Raw genomic sequence first — 20,435 nt, 5'->3', positions numbered from 1 at the left:
GTGGCATAGGAGCGAAAAGAATTTAGTCCCTTATTTGTGCCGAATCTGGGTTGTACATGGGTGCAGACAGAGATATAATAAACCTGGTTACAACTGAATGAGTCGTTTTCATCCTGTCCTCAACACACACCGGATACCTAATTTGTCAATGACACGACACTAAAAATACCTGACACCCTTTTAAAAAGAGATGAGACTGAGCAATGTGTGTGTAGCAAGCTTTGACATCAGTATGGAAAAGCACTGCAGCCAACTCACTTCTGGTATGTGGCCCTTCTGCAACTAGCATCCACATTCCATTCTAAAGAACTGCTACATTCTACACTTAACAATCACATCCGGCAGAGAGCAAACATGCCTGCATCACGCTAATGTTATTTTGCTTTGCTTTTTGCACATGCTGTAATTGTACAAACAGTAATATTGCAATATTTGGCTTTGACTAATGTTCATTTTCTGGGAGTAATTTGAAAATAATAAGCAATGGGCCTATGCCTTTTTCAGTCATTGAAATTGTATTTTGTGTGTGATTTGGATGGACATTTACATTTCTGATAATAATGTTCTTGTTGTAAGTCCACACCAGTGTTTTTTTAATTTAATTTGTAAACAAGGACCGAAATAAACCATTCATTCATTCAAAATAAGACTTTTCAACAAGAAACTGTACTAAAATATATGCCCATTTCATTCCAACATCATCAGCACCATTGTTGTAACGTGACTCTATTCATACTGACATGCCATAGTACATAGTACTACTGCATCATGGCCCCTGAGGCAAAATATGCACTCATTCAGGTGAAACCCAGTGACAAATGACACCTGTTCTCTTGGGAGGGGGGGAGGGGGGTGGATGGTAAAGCTATCACCTGTATCTTCTCCTCACCTCACTATTTGCATATGTCCGCTGTGTCCCCATTGGCTGGGGCGGCGAGAAAGGGGTGGAGTATAATCTCACACCACCCAGACGCGAGCGAGGATTGGCCACAGAAATGGCAGAGGGGAAGTGAATAATTGGACTGATATTCCTGTGTCAGGCCACCTAGCAGGGAACTATCGTCCCTGATGATAAAGTAATAATAACATCAATAGGCTTTCTTGTCTCACTCTCAACCTGGCAACTGAAAGCCAAACAAACTTAACCAACCAGTGTCCCGGTCTCCAAGGGGGACGAGGATACACTTGATACATATCGTTGAGCCAAATCAAACATAATGTAGCAAAGACACTTGTTCTTCTTTCAATGCTCTTGTATTTTTCTATCTAGTACATTCGCTGAGCATCTCTGCAGGGCATCTTTTTATCACTTACAGAACTAACACCCACAGCTATCGTCATAGTGCATATCATCGAAGGCCATTCTAATATCACTTTCACTGTAACGTGCTAAGCTGACCTCAGCTGACCCTCACAATGTCTCATAGCACTGTGCTTCATAGGAACATTGTAAGATTATGTGATGCTGATGCATACAGTGGTGGGAAAAAGTACTCAGTAACAATACTGCAATGTAGAAATACAATTACACTAAATACTAATACTAAAAACTAAATACAAGTTACAAGTAAAGTAATATAGGCCTACCTGTATCTACAGTATACTGGCTATTAGGCTATAATGAATACAGTATAACTAGAGCTATATAATCTATACTAAACCTGTATCAGGAATATCACTTGGACTTCAGAGTTCAGACTCAGGGAAGTGAATTAAATATTGCGAGAAACCTCTCGTCTTGTCAGGTGGTTTCCATGCACTGACTTGGTTGACATACTTCTCTGGCCCAGATGACACACAGCATAATTGTCTTATAGCACATACAGAGAATTTGTGACCATTGCAGGTGGCCGGACGACACGTGTCATGTCTGATTGAGCTGGACCAGGCAGGACAGGACCATTACGGATAAAGAGAAATACGCATCATTATCACAGAATGATAAGGTATAAGATTGTCAGATGAATTGTACTTCAACAACCTGATCGCGTCTCCTGATAAAGAAGAACATGGTGTCACAAACATATCTACTGCAAACTGCAAAGATACAAATTGTATCTATAGAGAGGGGACAGCAGTGGCTCAGGGATAGAGTTCCCTGCTTGATACCGGGCTCCACCCGGAGTTAGTGTCGAAGTGTCCTTGAGCAAGACTCTGAAGCCCTAATTGCTCCCATGGTTTCCTCCGCAGTCGATGTGTGAATGTGTGTGTGAATGGGTGAATGTAATGCAAAGTGCACATTTACCATTTATATGCACAAACATATCTGCAGGTCACAGAATGTAGCAAGAGCTACAAAATCGTAGTAACTAAACTATAGTAAACAATAATGGTTCTCAAGCTTTTATAGTAGGCCTACTCTAGCACAGATTGGCAATGAGCATGACATTAATGTTACAGCTCATAACCTCGATCGTGAATGTTAGATTTTGGTGTTAGAACTATCGTATTTCTTTCTTTCTTTCTTTCTTTCTTTCTTTCTTTCTTTCTTTCTTTCTTTCTTTCTTGTGTATGGCATCCAGATAGCAAAAGCTTATGTGTTCACATGAACTTGTTTTCAGTCATCGGTCATAGCCTCAATTGCCTATAAATTTTCTGTAATTGGCTCTAATGTGATGTAGCCTATGTTATTCCTACACACTGTTTTCTGACACGTTGTTGATAAGTACCAGACATATAGAAGGGGCTTTAGGGCATAGCATGAGAAGAGTCCTGAGGGTGATTTGTCAATAGAGTAGTAAGGTAAGTAGAAAGGCATATATTCTGTTGCGGTAAAGCTGCAGTAGCTGTAGGACATTGTGAAACACAGGCATTTGAATAAGATATTAAGATAATGAATTGACTCAAGGCTACCACAGACAGACAGACAGACAGACAGACAGACAGACGGACGGACGGACGGATGGACGGGCGGACGGACGGACGGACGGACGGACGGACGGACGGACGGACGGACAGACAGACAGACAGACAGACAGACAGACAGACAGACAGACCTCTCTGTTTCACATGGTTCTCTGGGTGGTCAGAGAACGTTTTTGTACGTCTCTACATGTTCTGAATTCTGATGAATTGAAAATGGTGGACCCTATTGTAAACAAGTGTAATGCTTTATGGTGTCGTCCATAGTTAACAGTTTTTGTATGGAGTTGTGCTTGAAATGTACTGTAATTCTGCAAACTGTATACTTCAATCAATCAATCAAAGTCACAGTGGTGGAATGGGAGGATGGATAGGGCAGCTTATTAGTGAATAATTAAGAAAAGTCAAAGTAGAATATAATACAAACTAGAAAAAGTGCCCTTCCGGGCACAGGTCTCCACCAGGTTATCCACAGATCCGTGCAGTTAGAGGTAAAAACACTTTTCGGCCAGTTATAGCGCCACCTTGAGGCTAAGTTGAAATTGTTCATGTGGCATTTCGTCCTCGGCCTAGTGGGAATGTGGGTGCACAATTTCACGGAAATCACGCGATGTGTTCATGATTTGCAGCATTTTGTTTGAAACTGAGCACTCCTGTGAACTTTGGAAGCCAATCTTAACCAATCAGGATGGAGTCTGATAAATCTGAAAGACCCGTTTCGTTGAATGGCTCTAGAGAGACTGTGTACCAATTTGCGTGATGTTTGGACAAAATCTGTAGGTGTACTGTGCAAAAACTTGTTTTGCACAAAGCGGCCTCCTGGTGGCGCTATAACAGGCCGTTCTGGAAAGTTTGGGGCAGAGGTTCATGGTTGGCATCCAGGGAGTGTGTGTGCAAAATATGGCATGGAAAAACTTGTTTTGCACAAAGCGGCCTCCTGGTGGCGCTATAACAGGCCATTCTGGAAAGTTTGGGGCAGAGGTTCATGGTTGGCATCCAGGGAGTGTGTGTGCAAAATATGGCATCGACCGGGTTAACGGTGGCCGAGATTAGCTGTTCACGGACACACGGACACACACGCGGACGGACGGAGTGCAAAACATACTCTCCCCACATGCCTTCGGCCTGGTGGAGACAATAATCACCTGAACCCCAAAAAGGACACTTTTTGGACTCTGGGGGCATGCCCCAACAACTGCAAGCCTATTTAGGCCCTGTCTGGGGCTTGGGCAGCACTGCACAGTGCCAGACGGCAGACGCGCATTAGACATTGCCAGTTTTGCCACAGGTAAATCTAAAGTTCTAAACCATATGTTAATCTATAGTGCCCTCTCGTGGGTATATGGCGCATTACAGTGGCCCTGTCCAATCCAGGTGAGATCTTTGTCAATGTTTTACCTGCGTATGGTGACGTCAACTCGACACACGACCTCCCTCCCCTCCTCCAGGAAAAGAAGCGGAACTGAGGAATCCATGATCACCTTTAGGCTTTAGGCTAGGAATGTGTTGTGATCTCCATGGCGGAAGCAAATTCATATTAGGTCTAATTAATAGAGGTTTCACAGAGTCGGGTTTTAGAGCACTAAGATCAGAAGGCAGTAGTCGTAGTCCAGACTCCTGACCTGACCTGAACACAATGTCTGCCTCCGCTGTTTTCGTGCTGGATTTGAAAGGAAAGGTAAGACCAAATTCTGAATATTGATGTTGATCACTGTATATAGCAGGCATAGTAGGCCTATTAGGCCAACTAACCTATGACATGTCAAACAAAAAGTATCTTTATTTGTTTTGTTCTAAATCTAAGTTGGTACAGTGTCAGTTTAACTGTTGCTTTAACTGTGTACTATCAGTAGCTTGTCTGTGTGGTTAATAATTTATTGGGATACTGGCTCGCCAACAGGTTTATTATTTTCCATGTCACTTCCAGGTTGCAGTTGCTTGTCGAAAAGAACCGATGATCTGCAAGCTGACAACAACACGTCGCGACACACTGTCAGCTTGTAGGTCTGTTATTTTTGACAAGCAACAATTAATACTGTGTGAGAACATTATAAATATATTTCCATCGAGGTGTACTGGGGAGGCATACTATGGCACTGTACTGTACAGTGTGTACACCTCGGAAATATATATATTTATTCGAAAGTGACCTGCGTCCTAACTCCCGTCAACCCCCGAATTATTTAATTCCATACGTGTAATAATAATATTACGCTTGAGAGAAAACAATCATGCTTTGTCTTTCTTGCCCCGCAGACATGTAATCTTAGATGTAGGCAGCCTAGGTAACGGCGCGTTTAAGGATATGAGAGGGGAAGTTAACCTAGACGTGGATTCAGGTAACCGATAGAGGAACCTCTCTAACCCAGACTATATGTCATAATAATGCACTTTCATATTAATAAGACGGTATCAAATATTGAATTTAACCATGTTAAATGTAACCCTTTCATCACCTAAATGCAAAACAAACAGCAAACTTCATGGAATCTACGTAGCCTACAGTCGAAGCTGCATGGCTTGGCTTTAAAACCAAATTTACATCAGTACTAAACATCATGGCTCCTTTGAGAACCATCAGGGTCAAAACCCGCTCGGAGCCATGGATGAATTCGGACATACTGACTGCAATGAAAGCCAGAGACAACAAATGCTCTGAACTTCTTAAATGCAAGTCCATGCTAGCCAAGCGCTTCGACAGTAATCTACAAACCAAACTGTGCAACCTAAAAACCCAGTGTAACAAGCTAAGAAACGGTGTAATTGCCATGACCAAATCTGCCAAATGTAACTTTATCAATGATAAAGCCGAGGAAATCAAAAACAATCCTCGGGAACTCTGGAAGTTACTAAACAACCAACTAGGCTGTGGTCAGAAACTAAAAACCAGGTTTACTAACATAAACATCAAATCGAATAACACCCTCATCACTGACAAGCTTGATGTAGCCAACCACCTGAACATCTTCTTTACAAACATTGCAACAAAGCTGGTTAGCAAACTGCCCTCCCACTCTGGGCGTTTTGGTGTAGAGCACATCAAAGCCTTCTACAAAAACCTTGGTGTTTGTAAAGATGATTTCAAAATGGCAATGGTAACAACCGAGGAGGTACTTAAAAAACTGAGTGCCCTTCAACCCCACAAGGCCACTGGCCATGACAATATCCCCTCCAAATTTCTCAGAGACTCAGCCTTTTCCATAGCTCCAGTCATCACCCACATAGTTAACCTCTCCATCAAACAGGGACAGGTCCCCCAAGATTTTAAACTGGCCAAAGTAACCCCCTTGTACAAAAAAGGGAGTAAATTAGAACCCGGCAACTACCGCCCTATTTCTATTCTAAGCTCCATCTCGAAAGTGATGGAAAAAATAGTCTATGAACAGGTTGAAAAGTATCTTGCCACTAATAAATTGCTGTACGAGTTCCAATCTGGTTTCAGAACATCCCACTCCACTGACACATGCCTCCTCTATTTGAGCGACCACATCAAACACGAGGTGGACGCTGGAAAATACTGCGGCATGGTCATGCTGGACCTCCAAAAGGCTTTTGACACCGTGAACCACTCCATACTGGTTAACAAGCTTAAAGCTATTGGTTTTGATAGCACATCAGTGAGCTGGATGCAATCCTACCTGGAGGGGAGAGAACAGATGGTGGAGGTGAACGGAACACTGTCCCCTCCCCTCCCAGTGAGCTGTGGCGTCCCACAAGGAAGCATACTGGGGCCTTTACTGTTCCTAATATATGTTAACGACATGACTTCAGCTTGTGACTGCAACTTGTTCCTGTTCGCAGATGACTCAGCACTGCTGGTCTCGGACAGGAACAAACTGCAGGTTGAAAAGACCCTCAGCTCTGAACTCAGTAGAATCTGCACCTGGCTCGCTGATAACAAACTATCCTTACACCTGGGAAAAACTGAATCCATCCTCTTCGGATCAAATAGTAATCTCAGCAAGGCAGATGGCTTCTTGATTAGAGTGGGTGACAATATTATCACACGAAAAGATCAAATTACCTACCTAGGTTCCATCCTGGAGGCCAATCTTTCCGGTGATAAGATGGCCACCAACGTAATCAAAAAAGTCAATCAAAGAACAAGATTCCTTTACAGGATCTCCTCACTGGTCAGCAAAAACACCTTGAAGACCTTAACAGGAGCCCTCGTACAAGGTTTCTTTGACTATGCATCCACCTCTTGGTACCACAGCACCTCAAAGGCCCTTAAAACAAGGCTCCAGACCTCCCAAAACAAACTGGTCTCACCCCCCGAACCCACCTCACCCCTGCCCACTTTGACAGGCTGGGATGGCTTAGGGTCGACGACAGAGTACAGCATCTTGCAATGGGTCTGGTCCACAAGATTCGATACACCACCAAGATACCCATGTACCTGTCTAAATACTTCCTTAATGTAAGCGAAGTCCACACCCACAACACCAGAGGGAGTGCAACAAACCATGTACAACCCAGATTCGGCACAAACAAGGGACTAAATTCTTTTCGCTCCTATGCCACCAAAATGTGGAACGCCCTACCAACAGTCATTAAGACATGTGAATCCCTTGACTCCTTCAAAACCGCTCTCAAAGGGCACCTACGGATGGCTGCAATTCGAAACTGGCCTCTGTAAAAACTGAATCCCCCCCCCCCCACCCCATTTCCCCTCACTGTATATGTATCTTTTCCCTTTTTGCTTCCTATATGATGAATTCCTGTTCTGTTCTTTAGCTACATAGAAGTGTCTATTTGTATGTCTCTAAATGTTTTGATGAATTGAACAATGTGGACCCTGTTGTAAACAAGTGTAATGCTTAATTGGGTCGTCCACTCACAGTTGACAGTCTTTTGTATTGAGTTTGTGCTTAAAATGTACTGTAAATTCTACAAACTGTTAATAAATATTTCAATCAATCAATATAAATTATAAAGGATCGTTTCAGCAAAAAAAGAAAGAAAGACAACAGTGACCCCTACTGGTGCTCAAAGTTTGAGGAAATGCCATGAGTAAATTAATTAAAATGAATTAAGCGTTTACTATCTATACATTTAGAATAGTAGTGCTGCTGGAGGCCTACTCTTATTTCATTCTAGCTGAGGGATGGAATGAGTTATGCACACACTGGCATTATATTGCAACACACCCATCACTCAAACACAGCAGACTCTAGGCAAATATTTACACCAATGGTTGTATTTGTTCATACCCATTTCCATGTTTTTGTTCAGTCACATTCGGACACGGCCAAGTAAAGGCAGATCAAATCTGATTTGTGTGAGGCATATTTCATGTGCTGAGATGTATCAATTTCACCTGAGCCCTTTTGCAGCTCGGCTGAGCAGTCTTCTACATTCCTTAATAGATGGAGCATACACCTTCACTTAATGTGGCCCTCAGGTTACCAGAATACTGATATATATTGATTTAAGTTAATTACTAGTATTAGTATTATTGTCTTTTTTTATGTCCAATGTATTTGTATTTTGTTCATAAAGGTAACTTAACTAAATTAATTAATTGAGATTCCAATTCAAAAATAGCAAATAAATAAAAATAAAACAGGATTTCAATTCAAATCTAACAAAAATTGATGATCTAAAGTATTTTGTTCATAAAGGTAACATAACTAAATTAATTTGAAATTAATTAATTGAGATTCCAATTCAAATCTAGCTTGAGCTTGTAGATCGGCTATTTTTGCTACGATAGGCTGCTATATGCAATGTGGCCCTCTGAAGTGATTGTAGAAATATAGTGGCCCTCTCCATCGTCAAAGTTTCCCACCACCGAGCTGGAGCACATGATCCCACAGGCTAGGTTCTAGGGCTGCCACTATCAAATATATTCTTAGCGATTGTTCTATCGATAACCCTTTAGAATAATTGAATAATCGTGAAGGGTATGTTGTTTCTCTTTGTATTATATCAGGGAATCAAAACCATAAAAAAATAATCGACTAAACCGATTTGTCTCTAATTAACCATTTCAACCCTGTTTCATAGTTATTTTTTACTTGGATTCAATGCATCGTGCGCTTGTATATCTGGCAATACGTACGTTTGCCTGTTGTCTCTCCTAATGGTACCACATCAACACAGCATGGAATTGTTGACAAAATCTTAACCAACGACAACAACATACAGTATTCTGAGTTCACGGTGGTCCGTGGCTCAAATGCCGAATAAATAATGGCCCTTGATATGAAAACGGGTTGAAAACCACTGATGCATGTAACGAACCAAGAGATTCTGTATTGTAGGTGTCTGATAATAACCATGTGATCATGTGATGTGATTTTCCCGCCGCAGGTATTGATTTGTCGGAATTACAAAGGAGATGTGGACATGGGAGAAATCGACCACTTCCTGCCTTTACTAATGAACCAGGAGGAAGAAGCCCTTATTTGTCCTGTCATGTCCCACGGCAGCGTTCACTTCCTGTGGATCAAGCACAGCAATTTATACTGTATCTTTTTCTTGTTACTCGTCGTTACTGTCAATTCAATTCAATGGAGCTTTATTGGCATGAGAAAACAAACGTTTACATTGCCAAAGCAAGTGTCACAGTACAATAAAAACAGTTGAAAATGGGGAAAGTATATACAGTTGCAGGGGGTACAGCTGCAGCATTTTGTAAACGGAGCTACATTGCATCGTTATATACATGTTATAACAGGGTATAAAGCTTTTTTGAAATAAATAACATTTTTTTGCAGTCACTTTGGGACAAATGGCAGCATTCTTTCATTAAAAAAAAGATCTGTTTAAAGGTAGCAGCTCTGTTTACATGTGCAAGGTCCAGCGGTCTACTTGGTACAGATAGTAGTCCTTAGGGTGGTTGTATTCCATTGTCACAACAGTTCACAAATCTTGCTGCTGTGTTTGCACATTGTTGTCTTTTTCCCAATAGGTTTTTTTTGTGGTGTTGAGGGTCTCGAAATCATAATACACAAAATGCATTTGGCACTTTTCTGACCTGTAATAGTAAAATAGCAAATATCTGTACAATACTCCTTGACGTGATCTTTCTAGTGGTGGCCACTACGAACAAGAACGCCAATGCTTCCCTCGTGTACTCCTTTCTCTACAAACTAGTTGAGGTGAGTCAAGATTATATTTATATTAGCCTGAGGTTGGTTTCATTTATGTGTGACATTCTTCTTATTGATGACTTGATTGGTAAATTGCATTGTGTGGGGAAACGAACAACAGCTCACTTCCTTGTCCATCTTCCAAATTTGTAATTATGGCTGTGATTTAGTACAGTAGTTCCCAAACTATTTCATGTCAAGGACACCCAAATTGACACTAATTAGCCCGTGGACCCCCATTTGAAAAGATATGCCAGGGACCCCCATGAGAGATTTGCATGGGTCTAGCAGTGATTCTCAACCTGTTTAATTTCAAGGACCCCCAGTTTGATATGCATTAGGCTACGGAACCCCATTTAATGGCATTTCTATCTCTGAGACCCCAATTTATATGAAAAAATCTAACCCCTGGAACTCCCTCAGCCTCAAGGACCCCTGGGGGTCCCTGGACCCCACTTTGGGAAATGGGAACCAGTTATTTAGAATGTCTCCATGCTGTGTGTTGTTGTGTGTAACGTAGGTGTTCACAGAGTACTTCAAGGAGCTGGAGGAGGAGAGCATTCAGGACAATTTTGTGGTGGTCTATGAGCTGCTAGATGAGCTGATGGACTTTGGCTTTCCTCAGGTCACCGAGAGCAAGATCTTACAAGAGTGAGACTCTGCCAGACGTGCAGTACAGTACATAAACACAAAACAGATCTAATATAGGGCCAGATATATCGTCCATTGGTATCATTATGCAGCCGATATGTCTCAATTGTCCCTATTATGGGCCTGTCATTATTATAGGAGAAATGTTGTCATTCGTTTATTTTTTATATATCTTTTTCGTATACGTTAAAAGTTCTCAAATAGAAACTTTAAAGCAGAACCATGTCAAATGTTTTGATGAATTAAATTAAACTTTGTGTATGTTAATACAAAATAACTTATACAATTGGGGTGGTTGTATTGGTCATGTCTCACCCAGACACAGGATCTGACACACATTTTTACCTGATGGTCAAGATTCAATTAGATCCCCTGAGCAAGCAGGATTCTATTAGCTCAATGGTAAAACATTTCAGCACTTGCGGAGGACCAGGTTCAAATCCGGGACCGGGGTAGAAGAGGAAAATTATATTAAGTTTTCAAAAATTATTAGAAATGTTGCACTTTTTCCACAAAATAATCAATCAAAATGATAATCATGATCTAGGTCTAGGATTCTACAAAAATCATCAGACCAGAAAAATGCACATAAAACAGATCTTATATAATGATGTGTAATGGAAAGTTATGCACACACATACAAAGCCATAACATTCTAAAACAAACATTTAAAGAGCTATATATCCTCTGTGCAGGTACATCACCCAGGAGGGTGCCAAGCTGGAGGTGACCAAAACCAAGGTGCCGACAACTGTCACTAATGCCGTGTCCTGGAGGTCTGAGGGCATCAAGTACAAGAAGAACGAGGTCTTTATTGATGTCATTGAGTCCATCAATGTGCTGGTAAGCTGGGATAGGATGTGCTTTATTGATCTCTGTGTTCAGCTCATGAGAGACAGCATCACAGCAGTTTTTTGATTGATTGAAATATTTATTTATTAACAGTTTGCAGAATTAAATAATTATTAAATTATTAAAATAAACGTATACAGTGAGGGGAAAAGGGGGGGGGTGCGGTGGGGGGATTCAGATTTTACGGGGGCCAGTAATGTCAAAGCAAAACCAAATTACATTTTTGTATCGATTCCTCATCCCATGGAGACTTGAATGAATGGATATTTTGTCGTTTTTATCACATTACCTGCTGTGTTCCACAAAGACTGCTGGTCGTCAAATTATTGCCTTAGGAATGCGACAAAAACATCCATGAATTCAAGTCTCCATGGGATGAGTAATCAATAGAAATGCATGCAATAATTCCTACAAAAATACTTATATTATTACAATGATGAAGATGATAATCATTATTAATAGTACATACACTACATATTTATATATTAATATTATTATCATCTGGTGATTCTTCAGTATTTCACAGATGGTTTGGTGATTCAAATGATTATTTCCAGGTGAACGCTAATGGCAGTGTGATGAGCAGTGACATTGTAGGCAGCATCAAGCTGAAGACCATGTTGTCTGGGATGCCTGAACTACGACTGGGCCTTAATGATCGAGTCCTGTTTGCTCTCACTGGACGTATGTACGCACACACACACACACACACACACACACACACACACACACACACACACTGTACACACATACATGGATAGATACAGTGATGGAAGTTATTGAGGTAGCCTACTTGTACTTTACTCGAGAAATATCGTATATTTAATAACTGTATATTTTAGTCCACTTTTTATTTGACATATTTGGTTACTTTGCCGATTCAGATTATAAATACAAATTTAAATCAACAAATAAATGATACCATAATGGTTTGTGGTTATTCTTTTGAGCACCAGTAGGGGTCACTGTTGTTTTTTTGCTGTAGTTTCCATGAAGTTTGCTGTTTTTGCATTTAGGTGACAAAGGGAAAACGGTCACCATGGAAGACGTGAAGTTCCATCAGTGTGTGCGCCTCTCGCGATTCGAAAGTGACCGAACCATCTCCTTCATCCCCCCAGATGGAGAGTCTGAACTCATGTCCTACCGCATCAACACTCATGTCAGTCCCATTCTGTCCCTCGTGTTCACATATCAGCATTTAAAATATGATGAGCCACATCTTCTCAACCACTTAAACTCCATTATACTTGGCTCCCCTAGGCTCCTTTTTCCCCACTTACACCAGATCTCTTCATAATAACCTATCTATAAGCTCACAATTGTATGCATTGTAAGCTTGTAGATCTTCTATTTTTGCTGAATGTTTGCTAGTGTTATATATTATATGGGCTATTATAACCAGGGTATATATGGTTGAATGTTCTGAAGAATAACATGCTTTTGTTGTGAATATAAGAACCAATTGAGAAAACTCCTATAGAAAACATACAATTCCAAGGCCTTTATGTCTTATTAAGAACACGACTCAAATAGTATAACTGTCTCTGATCAAGGATCTCCTTAAAACCACTTAAGCCCTATTTTATACTTGATTGTACAGCAGTGGCACACAAAACATGATAAAACTGATTTTTGGAAATCTTCAGAACATTTTGAAAATCTTTGACGTTGATATTTTTCACCTATAATGACAGGCCCAAAATAGGGTTGCCAGGTTGAAAGTGGTTAATAAGCTGCACTCTTTCTCACACAGGTCAAGCCTCTGATATGGATTGAATCTGTGATAGAGAAATTCTCTCACAGTAGAGTGGAAATCATGGTCAAGGTACAGTATTAAAGTACTCATTACTCAATACAAAAAATCCTTCAGGAGGAGTAGATACAATTATATTGACATTTATTTGGCATGTACATAGAAAAGAAAAATGGATCAAACAAATTAATGTATCTGAGGCTTCACTTATTATTTTTCCTTGTTGTTCTTGTTATTTAATAGGCTAAGGGCCAGTTCAAAAAACAGTCTGTGGCCAATAATGTGGAGGTGATAGTGCCTGTGCCCAGTGATGCAGACTCACCCAAGTTCAAAACCAGCACAGGCAGCGCCAAATATGTCCCAGAGAAGAACATAGTGGTGTGGACCATCAAATCTTTCCCTGTAAGAAGTCCACTTAATCACCCCCCCCCCTCTATGCACCTATCTGTTTATTCCTCTGTCTGTCTATTACTCTGTTTATTGTAGGATTTCAGTTTTATTGATTGAATAGTTTATTGAACATAAATGTAAAAACAGCAATGGAGTACTCTGTCCAAAAGTTTCCATTTAGGCTCTATGCAATCCATTCATAGACAAGACTGGTCCCACTGGTGGTGTCAGTTTCTGATTTTAATACTTTGTGCGTTCAGGTCCCAATAACTATGTAGGAGTTAGTCCCATTTTTTTTGTACAACCAATTTTGAGGGGTTTGAGTCTTACATATTTACCTCTCTTTAAATACCTTTTTATGTGATTGAATGCCTTTTTAGGTCTTCTGTAAAGAACTTTGAGGTGCTTTGAAATATACATACTGTAAACGTATTTCAAGATGTAGACGGAGTAGGCGATCTATATATATTTATTCTATGTATTTATCCACCTGTCCATCCATACAGGGCGGTAAAGAGTTTCTGATGAGGGCTCATTTCGGTCTGCCCAGTGTGGAAAATGCTGAAAAGGAGGGCAAGCCGCCCATCACTGTTAATTTTGAGATTCCATACTTCACAGTCTCTGGGATACAGGTGTGTGTCATGTGTGAAGCGTGTAGTGTTGGCCTTTTTTATTTAACCCAATTCTCCTACAGTGTATGTGCTTATACACAGTGGAGAGTTCATTTAACTCAGAGATCTTACATTTTTACACTCTTGAGTATACTATATGTGCCTAATTCAAGTTCATGCTCAATGCAATTCTGCCGGTTTTTGTAGTCTTTTCAGAATGCATGAGAGTACTTTTATCTTTCCATGGCTAATATTATAAATTACATATCTGTATGCTCTATCCAGCACCTGGGAAGCACAATGTTATTCACATGCAAAACCTATAACCTATATTGCAGAGTGAAGTTAACGGAACATCTGTTGATCAGATTACACTAATTTGGTTAGGTAAAACACTCTTGCCGTAACATCTGTCTTTCACTAGGTGCGGTATATGAAGATAATTGAAAAAAGTGGTTATCAGGCGCTACCATGGGTCCGCTACATCACGCAGAGTGGAGGTAGGATTAAACCCCCATACTTTACATAAGGGCTATTGTTCTTTGTGGTAAATGGTATTTATAAAGTAAATAACATCGTAGTAATAAATAATATATTTTGCTTTACACGTTCTCCTCTTTCTTTAGATTACCAACTAAGGACAAACACTTAAAACGGCTGGGCTATTCCTCACCTGCAGACTTCCATAGTTCAGTTTATGAAATTGCACTCCAAATGAATGTCTTTAACTTTTTTTGTGTGCTTAGAATAGTATTCATCTTGATTTTAATGTTGTTCTTGTTGTAAGTTTGTTTCAAATGATTAAACTTGTTTATGAAATTATTTCCTTTAAATATTTTGTTGATGAAGATTTTTTTTAACTAACTTTTTGCTCCTGTAAATTCATTCTGGATAGTGTTTTGCTCAATGATGTGGGCACTTCAATGTTAAATTGGCTATTTTTGTGTAAAATCATACACAAATAGTCGCAAATAATATAAAGTACACATCATTTGAACATGCATGCATCAGCCCCATCATACCTCTTGTTTATGCCCAAACTGACTGGCTATCCACAAGCTTTGTAGCAATTGTATGAATATTAGGCATTAAATTTCATAAGAATACATGTATTTGGTCTCCCATTCATTAAATAAGTGTAAATATTAAATCAAATATTAAAGAAATAGTCTGTAGTTCTCAGGTGCCCACTCTTCGTTACCTGTCTGGTTCAACCACTGTTGACCCCTTATTCTATCCTTTGTTCCCATCTACACTCAATTATCTTTGAGATATATTACTTAGCTTTTTTTCTTTTTTTCTTTTACCCCAGAATACAAATAAATAGGTTAATGTTAAGGCCCAGGGTCGCAGTGGTGGTATTACCCATTTAAAATGTATACCAGTTATTTCGCACGAAACTGTAAACGACCGGTACACCGCCTTTTTCTATACCTAGCTTTTGTAGTTTTTACTATCAAAGATCATAGTAGTATATGTAGTATATGAATGAACTGCTGTTTGAAGACGTTCAACGTATGCGAATCGCCCGCTTTCTGCGCTCCGCGCTCCCATTGGTCGACCGTCGCTGTCATATGGTCCCTGTTGCCACGGTGACAGCGTAGTAACCGAGTGGTAACTCCACCCTTTTCGCCATACATGGAGCGCAGCCCCACTGAAGTCCTCTGTGATTGGTCAAAGTGGGACTGCTTCCAATGTTTGTAAATTTGTGGCCAGTGCAGTGCAGTGCTAGCCTCGTCTCCCCCCAGCGCGCAAATGTTCCACTCTCTAAAGTTTATAAACTTTCACCGGCTGGATACATTTGAATTTGACCGGATTTGAGAACAACGGCTCAGAAGAAGAGCGGCTCGCTGTCTGGATTCTCCCCCGAACGAACAAGGTAAGGGTTTTTAAATGTAAAAGCTCACGGTACGGACGGTACCCCCAGTATAGCCTTTTAAATGTTAGCGCCCGTTAGCATTTAAGCTATCCAGCCTGCAATTGCTCCACTTTCTCGTACGTAGGGGATAAAAAACCGAATATTCTGCACTCTCGTCGTATAAAAAGGTATGACTTTTAAAACGCAACGAAGCGGAACGTTTGTTCGTTGCAACGGGGAAATGCTGTAAAAAATAGCAAATGCTGTGTAAATTAAATAGCCCGAAAAGCTGTCATCTGTTGTTCAGTGGGTTTGTTTCTGTCGTTTGTTACCTGGACCGAGTCTTACGTGCTGGTTATTTATAATTTATAAATATGAATGCGGCCATCTAACGTGACATTTCTTTGTGAACATTAGAATGGTGCTCGCTGAGATGAATCCCGGCAGAGCTTTGAGCATGGCAGCAGCCCGAGGGAACGCCATGGACGTGGGGAGGATTCTGGAGGAGTCCGGGGTGCATCCCAACACCCGCAACGAGTTTGGAAAGACTCCGTTGCAGGTAATTAAAATTTATATATCCATCGTCGTCATTCTTGGTGGTATTATTTGGTACACGAGGAACCACAAACTAAAATAAAAAACATAGGACAGTGTTTGAAATGAATAGCGCTGAAAGTGCACCGTGGTTTGTTAGAAATTGTTACGCTTATTTGTTTCCCCCACGTCGTGCTAACCATGCCTTGGCGAATATCTCTGTCCCTCATTATAACAGCACATTATGCTTCTGACTGGGCAATGTCCTAACATTTATAACATATACCGTATATATATTCTATTTAAGTCAGCAATCCACCTCCCTGGTCCTCTCAGGGGTCCAGTAGTCAACTGTTAAGGGGATGAACGGTCGGTGAACGCCCACTTGCTCAGCTAATACCGATACTTGACCCCCCACTTGAAGCCATGCTTGCTTTGACTCTTTGAAGTGGTGGAGGAAGCATTCCGATTTATTTTTTTAACAGCACCACAATAGTGGTAGTGAAAGCTTTAAAATTGAAAGATTTAATGGAATACTTTTTTTACTTTACTTTTTTTTAAGTAACAGATAGTACCACAGTGTTACAAGTCAAAGCTTTCACAGATGTACCTAAATGTTGTCAATAATAAATCATGATTTTTAATGAATATAATAAAAAGTAACTGAAGGTGTCAAATCATTTTTGTAAAAAAGTACAAACATTTACCTCTGAGATGGAGTAGAAATAAACAAAAGTATCAAAAAATGTCATTAAGACCTGTGTCACCATAGCTTTTAACCACTTTAGATATTGAAAAGCTTGTAGAGATCTGCTGTTTTTTTTAATTGGAAAAACGTGTGCAAATCTTTGAATAATATATTATTTTACAGCAAAGGTTTTTTTTAACTCAAATCTTTGCTTCTGGGGGGTCCCTGAAACGGCATATTTTCAGATGGGGGTCAGCGGCCAATTACATATACCGGTTAATTTTGGGGTCCTTGACATGTAATGGTTTGAAAACCATTGACGTAGAAACGTAGGTTATTTCAGAAAACTGTCATGATTTAGAAGACATTTGTAGAATCTCGTCACAGGTCTCTCAATCGGTTAGAATTATCTGCATTCTGGAAGCTGTATGTAGTACACTAGAGCGTCACAGTCCCGTATATTTAAAGATCTTTTAAAGCCTCGGACAAAGCTGTTGTTTTTCTTTCTTTATCTGTTCAGCCCCAAACAAAAAGAGTTGTCACCTGCCGAGTTGGCTTTGTCCGAGGTTTTAAATATCTTTAAACAAATACTTTTTGAAACATCTACGGGTGAAATGAATGGGGAGTTATGTCCTGGTGCCCTTGTGTCGTTCTGAAAGGGGGCGTGGTTGAGACGCTCTCTACCGTAGCCAATACTTAAAGTAAAAGTTACTTTAAAGCACTGACACTTTGTCTCTTCTCTAGGTGATGATGATGGGAAGCTACAAGGTGGCCCTGTTGTTACTGCAACACGGGGCAAACCCCAACATCCAGGACAGTCATGGAGTAGCACCGGTCCACGACGCAGCCCGCACGGGCTTCCTTGACACACTGCAGGTAAGGCACATGCACACATACACTGGAGACACCAAAGGGGGCTTCGGCCTCTCGCCCTGCCCTTTTACCCCTCTCCAGACCATGAATACTTAATTTACTCTGCCATACTTCCTTTCCATTCCATACGAGAAGGCAGCAGTCAGGACTCAGAATTGCCCTTTTCTCGAACTCTCCTGAACTTGAACGCAGCATTTTGCGTTTACCCATTAGACCCCTAATGTTTTCTGAAGTGAAAACCTTCAAATTATTATTTAAATTATGTTGCTATATGAGAAACGGAGGTAGCTCCAAGCATGAAAACAACGTATATTCTAATCTAGGTTACACCAAAGCTAAATGGGTTAAGAATTTGTCCTCTGTGTACAAATCGCATCTTCAGTATCTAAAGAGTGTGGTCGCGCCCCAAATATAGCTGATCTACAAGCTCACAATGCATCGCAGCCAGGGGTCATCGCCATGTTGGCTTGTGGTGGACATTTTTGTCAACACATTTCTTTTTGCCACCGACATACGAAATGAGTGACCAATGATATTACCAGAAACACAAATAGATAGCCCTGAATAACAGGTCTGTTCAAATGGAACCAAACGGACTCAGAGTTACAGGGGTCTTTGCAAATAAAACATTTGAGAACCACTACTACTAGTTGGACTCCTAATGTGCAAATTAGAAAATTGCTATAGCGAAAATTAGAAAATCAAAAAAATGTGCCACGGACATGACCAAGTCTTTGCCACGGACATATTTGTGACCCCTGGTCGTGGTGCTATTTTCGCAAAAAGTTCAGCCCTTGCTGCCTCTCTAACATACATTCCCTGCACGTCCCCGCTGCAGGTTCTGGTCGATCACGGTGCATCTGTGAACCTCCCGGACCAGAGCGGGTGCCTGCCCATCCACATCGCCATCCGGGGAGGCTTTCGGGACGTGGTTAAGTTCTTGGTTCCACTGTCTGACCTGAAGCACGCCAACACCAGTGGCCACACGGCAGTGGACATGGCCCGGGAGTCGGGTGCACCCGACATGGTCAACATGGTGTTCGCTCAGCTTCATCACAATTAGCAGCACTCAGGATGCTGGTTACCCTCTACGGTCACCATGTTCTACTACAATCTATTTTTCAAACCTGGTGACTTGAATTCATTGTTTTGTATAAAGTTTTGAAATTGAAAGTATTGTTATGGCAGCTTATGTTCAATAACGCCCGGTTTATACTTGGTTTGCGCGCCGTCACAACCTTGGTTGTGCACAGTCAAGCGAGTAGATTGGCAATTTTTGGATTGTGCAACAGCGGTGTGCGACTACAGTACATATAACTGGGGCTAAAGTGGGTGGAAGTGTGGACACCTCTTTTGCACAGTGCAATTTAGGCACCTTACACCTTTTTTATGTTTTCCCTATGGTTTGGGAGTGCACATTTAGATTGTTCCCTAAGTGTTTTGTAATGATTGCATTGCATTTTTCATTGTTGATGAATTTCAGCAGTTGTCATTTGTATTGTTGTTGGGGTTTTTTTTAACTATGAAACTTGCATAGTTGTTTGTCTGAATTAGGTGTAGATTATGAATTTACACTTATTTATTTAAGTTCTTATAATTTTGTAAATAGTTATGCTGAGAGTTGTTGAAATGTTATTTATACAGATATTCTAAAAGTAAAATGCAAGTGTTCACTTTTCTTTTGGATGACAAAAGCACACAATTTAGTGTTTAACTTGATGTCTCTTTTCTCCCCCAGTGTTTTGTAATGATTTCCATTCCCTTTTATTTTGTGAATTAACTTTAGCAGTTGACATTTTGTTTTAAAACTCTGAACTATGAAACTTGACATGGTGCACCATGATTGCATACTTGTGTTCTCCTCAATTAAGTGTAGACTGTAGTGTCCAAGCCCTATGCTTGAACACTGTGGTTGGCTTTTACACTTATTTATTTAAGTTCCTATGACTTTGTAAATAGTTGCATTTACTGAGAATTGTTCAAATGTTATTCATACAGATATTTTACATTCACTTTTATTTTGGATGACAAAAGCACAAAATAAAGTGTTTAACTTGATTTCTCCAGTGTTTTGCATTCCATTTGACCTTTTGTTTCCTATTTATTTATTTGGTATGAGACATGACATAATGCACCATGTTTACATAGTTCCTACTGACTTTGCAAATACGGTATAACATTTTCTCAGTTGAAACAGTTTTTTTCACCAACGCCTAGTAGCCTAGTTCATGCTGAACTAGGCTACTATATTCAGCATGACTTGCCC

At 40.4% G+C, this 20,435-nt stretch overlaps 2 protein-coding genes across 2 annotated transcripts; both read left to right on the top strand.

Moving 5' to 3' along the window:
* Nucleotides 1-4,380: 4,380 nt before the first annotated feature.
* Nucleotides 4,381-15,125, top strand: ap1m2 (adaptor related protein complex 1 subunit mu 2). Its single transcript, XM_083765414.1, has 12 exons — nt 4,381-4,540; nt 9,178-9,334; nt 9,901-9,968; nt 10,480-10,610; nt 11,306-11,453; nt 12,020-12,146; nt 12,479-12,621; nt 13,216-13,287; nt 13,459-13,617; nt 14,112-14,237; nt 14,641-14,716; nt 14,843-15,125. Exons 1-12 carry the CDS (start codon nt 4,499-4,501, stop codon nt 14,866-14,868), a joined length of 1,275 nt encoding a protein of 424 aa, XP_083621540.1. The 5' UTR covers nt 4,381-4,498; the 3' UTR covers nt 14,869-15,125.
* Nucleotides 15,126-15,955: 830 nt separating this feature from the next.
* On the top strand, nt 15,956-19,993 carry cdkn2d (cyclin-dependent kinase inhibitor 2D (p19, inhibits CDK4)). The gene is made up of 4 exons (XM_083764644.1): nt 15,956-16,095; nt 16,492-16,633; nt 18,041-18,172; nt 19,008-19,993. The coding sequence occupies exons 2-4, from the start codon at nt 16,493-16,495 to the stop codon at nt 19,230-19,232; spliced, it is 498 nt and encodes a 165-aa protein (XP_083620770.1). The 5' UTR covers nt 15,956-16,095; nt 16,492; the 3' UTR covers nt 19,233-19,993.
* The last annotated feature ends 442 nt before the right edge of the window (nt 19,994-20,435 follow it).

This window comes from Protomyctophum parallelum (assembly GCF_964188405.1).
Source record: "Protomyctophum parallelum genome assembly, chromosome: 5".
Taxonomy (NCBI): Eukaryota; Metazoa; Chordata; class Actinopteri; order Myctophiformes; family Myctophidae; genus Protomyctophum; species Protomyctophum parallelum.
The sequence above is the reverse complement of the archived record's forward strand: the minus strand, read 5'-3'. Positions and strand labels throughout refer to the sequence as shown.

Excerpts from the sequence above, each read along its gene's own strand:
- ap1m2 (XM_083765414.1), top strand. The coding sequence starts at position 4,499 with ATGTCTGCCTCCGCTGTTTTCGTGCTGGATTTGAAAGGAAAG. Across the intron at positions 4,541-9,177 it reads TGCTGGATTTGAAAGGAAAG|GTATTGATTTGTCGGAATTA; the intron begins GTAAGACCAAAT and ends TTCCCGCCGCAG. Across the intron at positions 13,288-13,458 it reads GAGTGGAAATCATGGTCAAG|GCTAAGGGCCAGTTCAAAAA; the intron begins GTACAGTATTAA and ends GTTATTTAATAG.
- cdkn2d (XM_083764644.1), top strand. The coding sequence starts at position 16,493 with ATGGTGCTCGCTGAGATGAATCCCGGCAGAGCTTTGAGCATGGCAGCA. Across the intron at positions 16,634-18,040 it reads TTGGAAAGACTCCGTTGCAG|GTGATGATGATGGGAAGCTA; the intron begins GTAATTAAAATT and ends TCTCTTCTCTAG. Across the intron at positions 18,173-19,007 it reads GCTTCCTTGACACACTGCAG|GTTCTGGTCGATCACGGTGC; the intron begins GTAAGGCACATG and ends TCCCCGCTGCAG.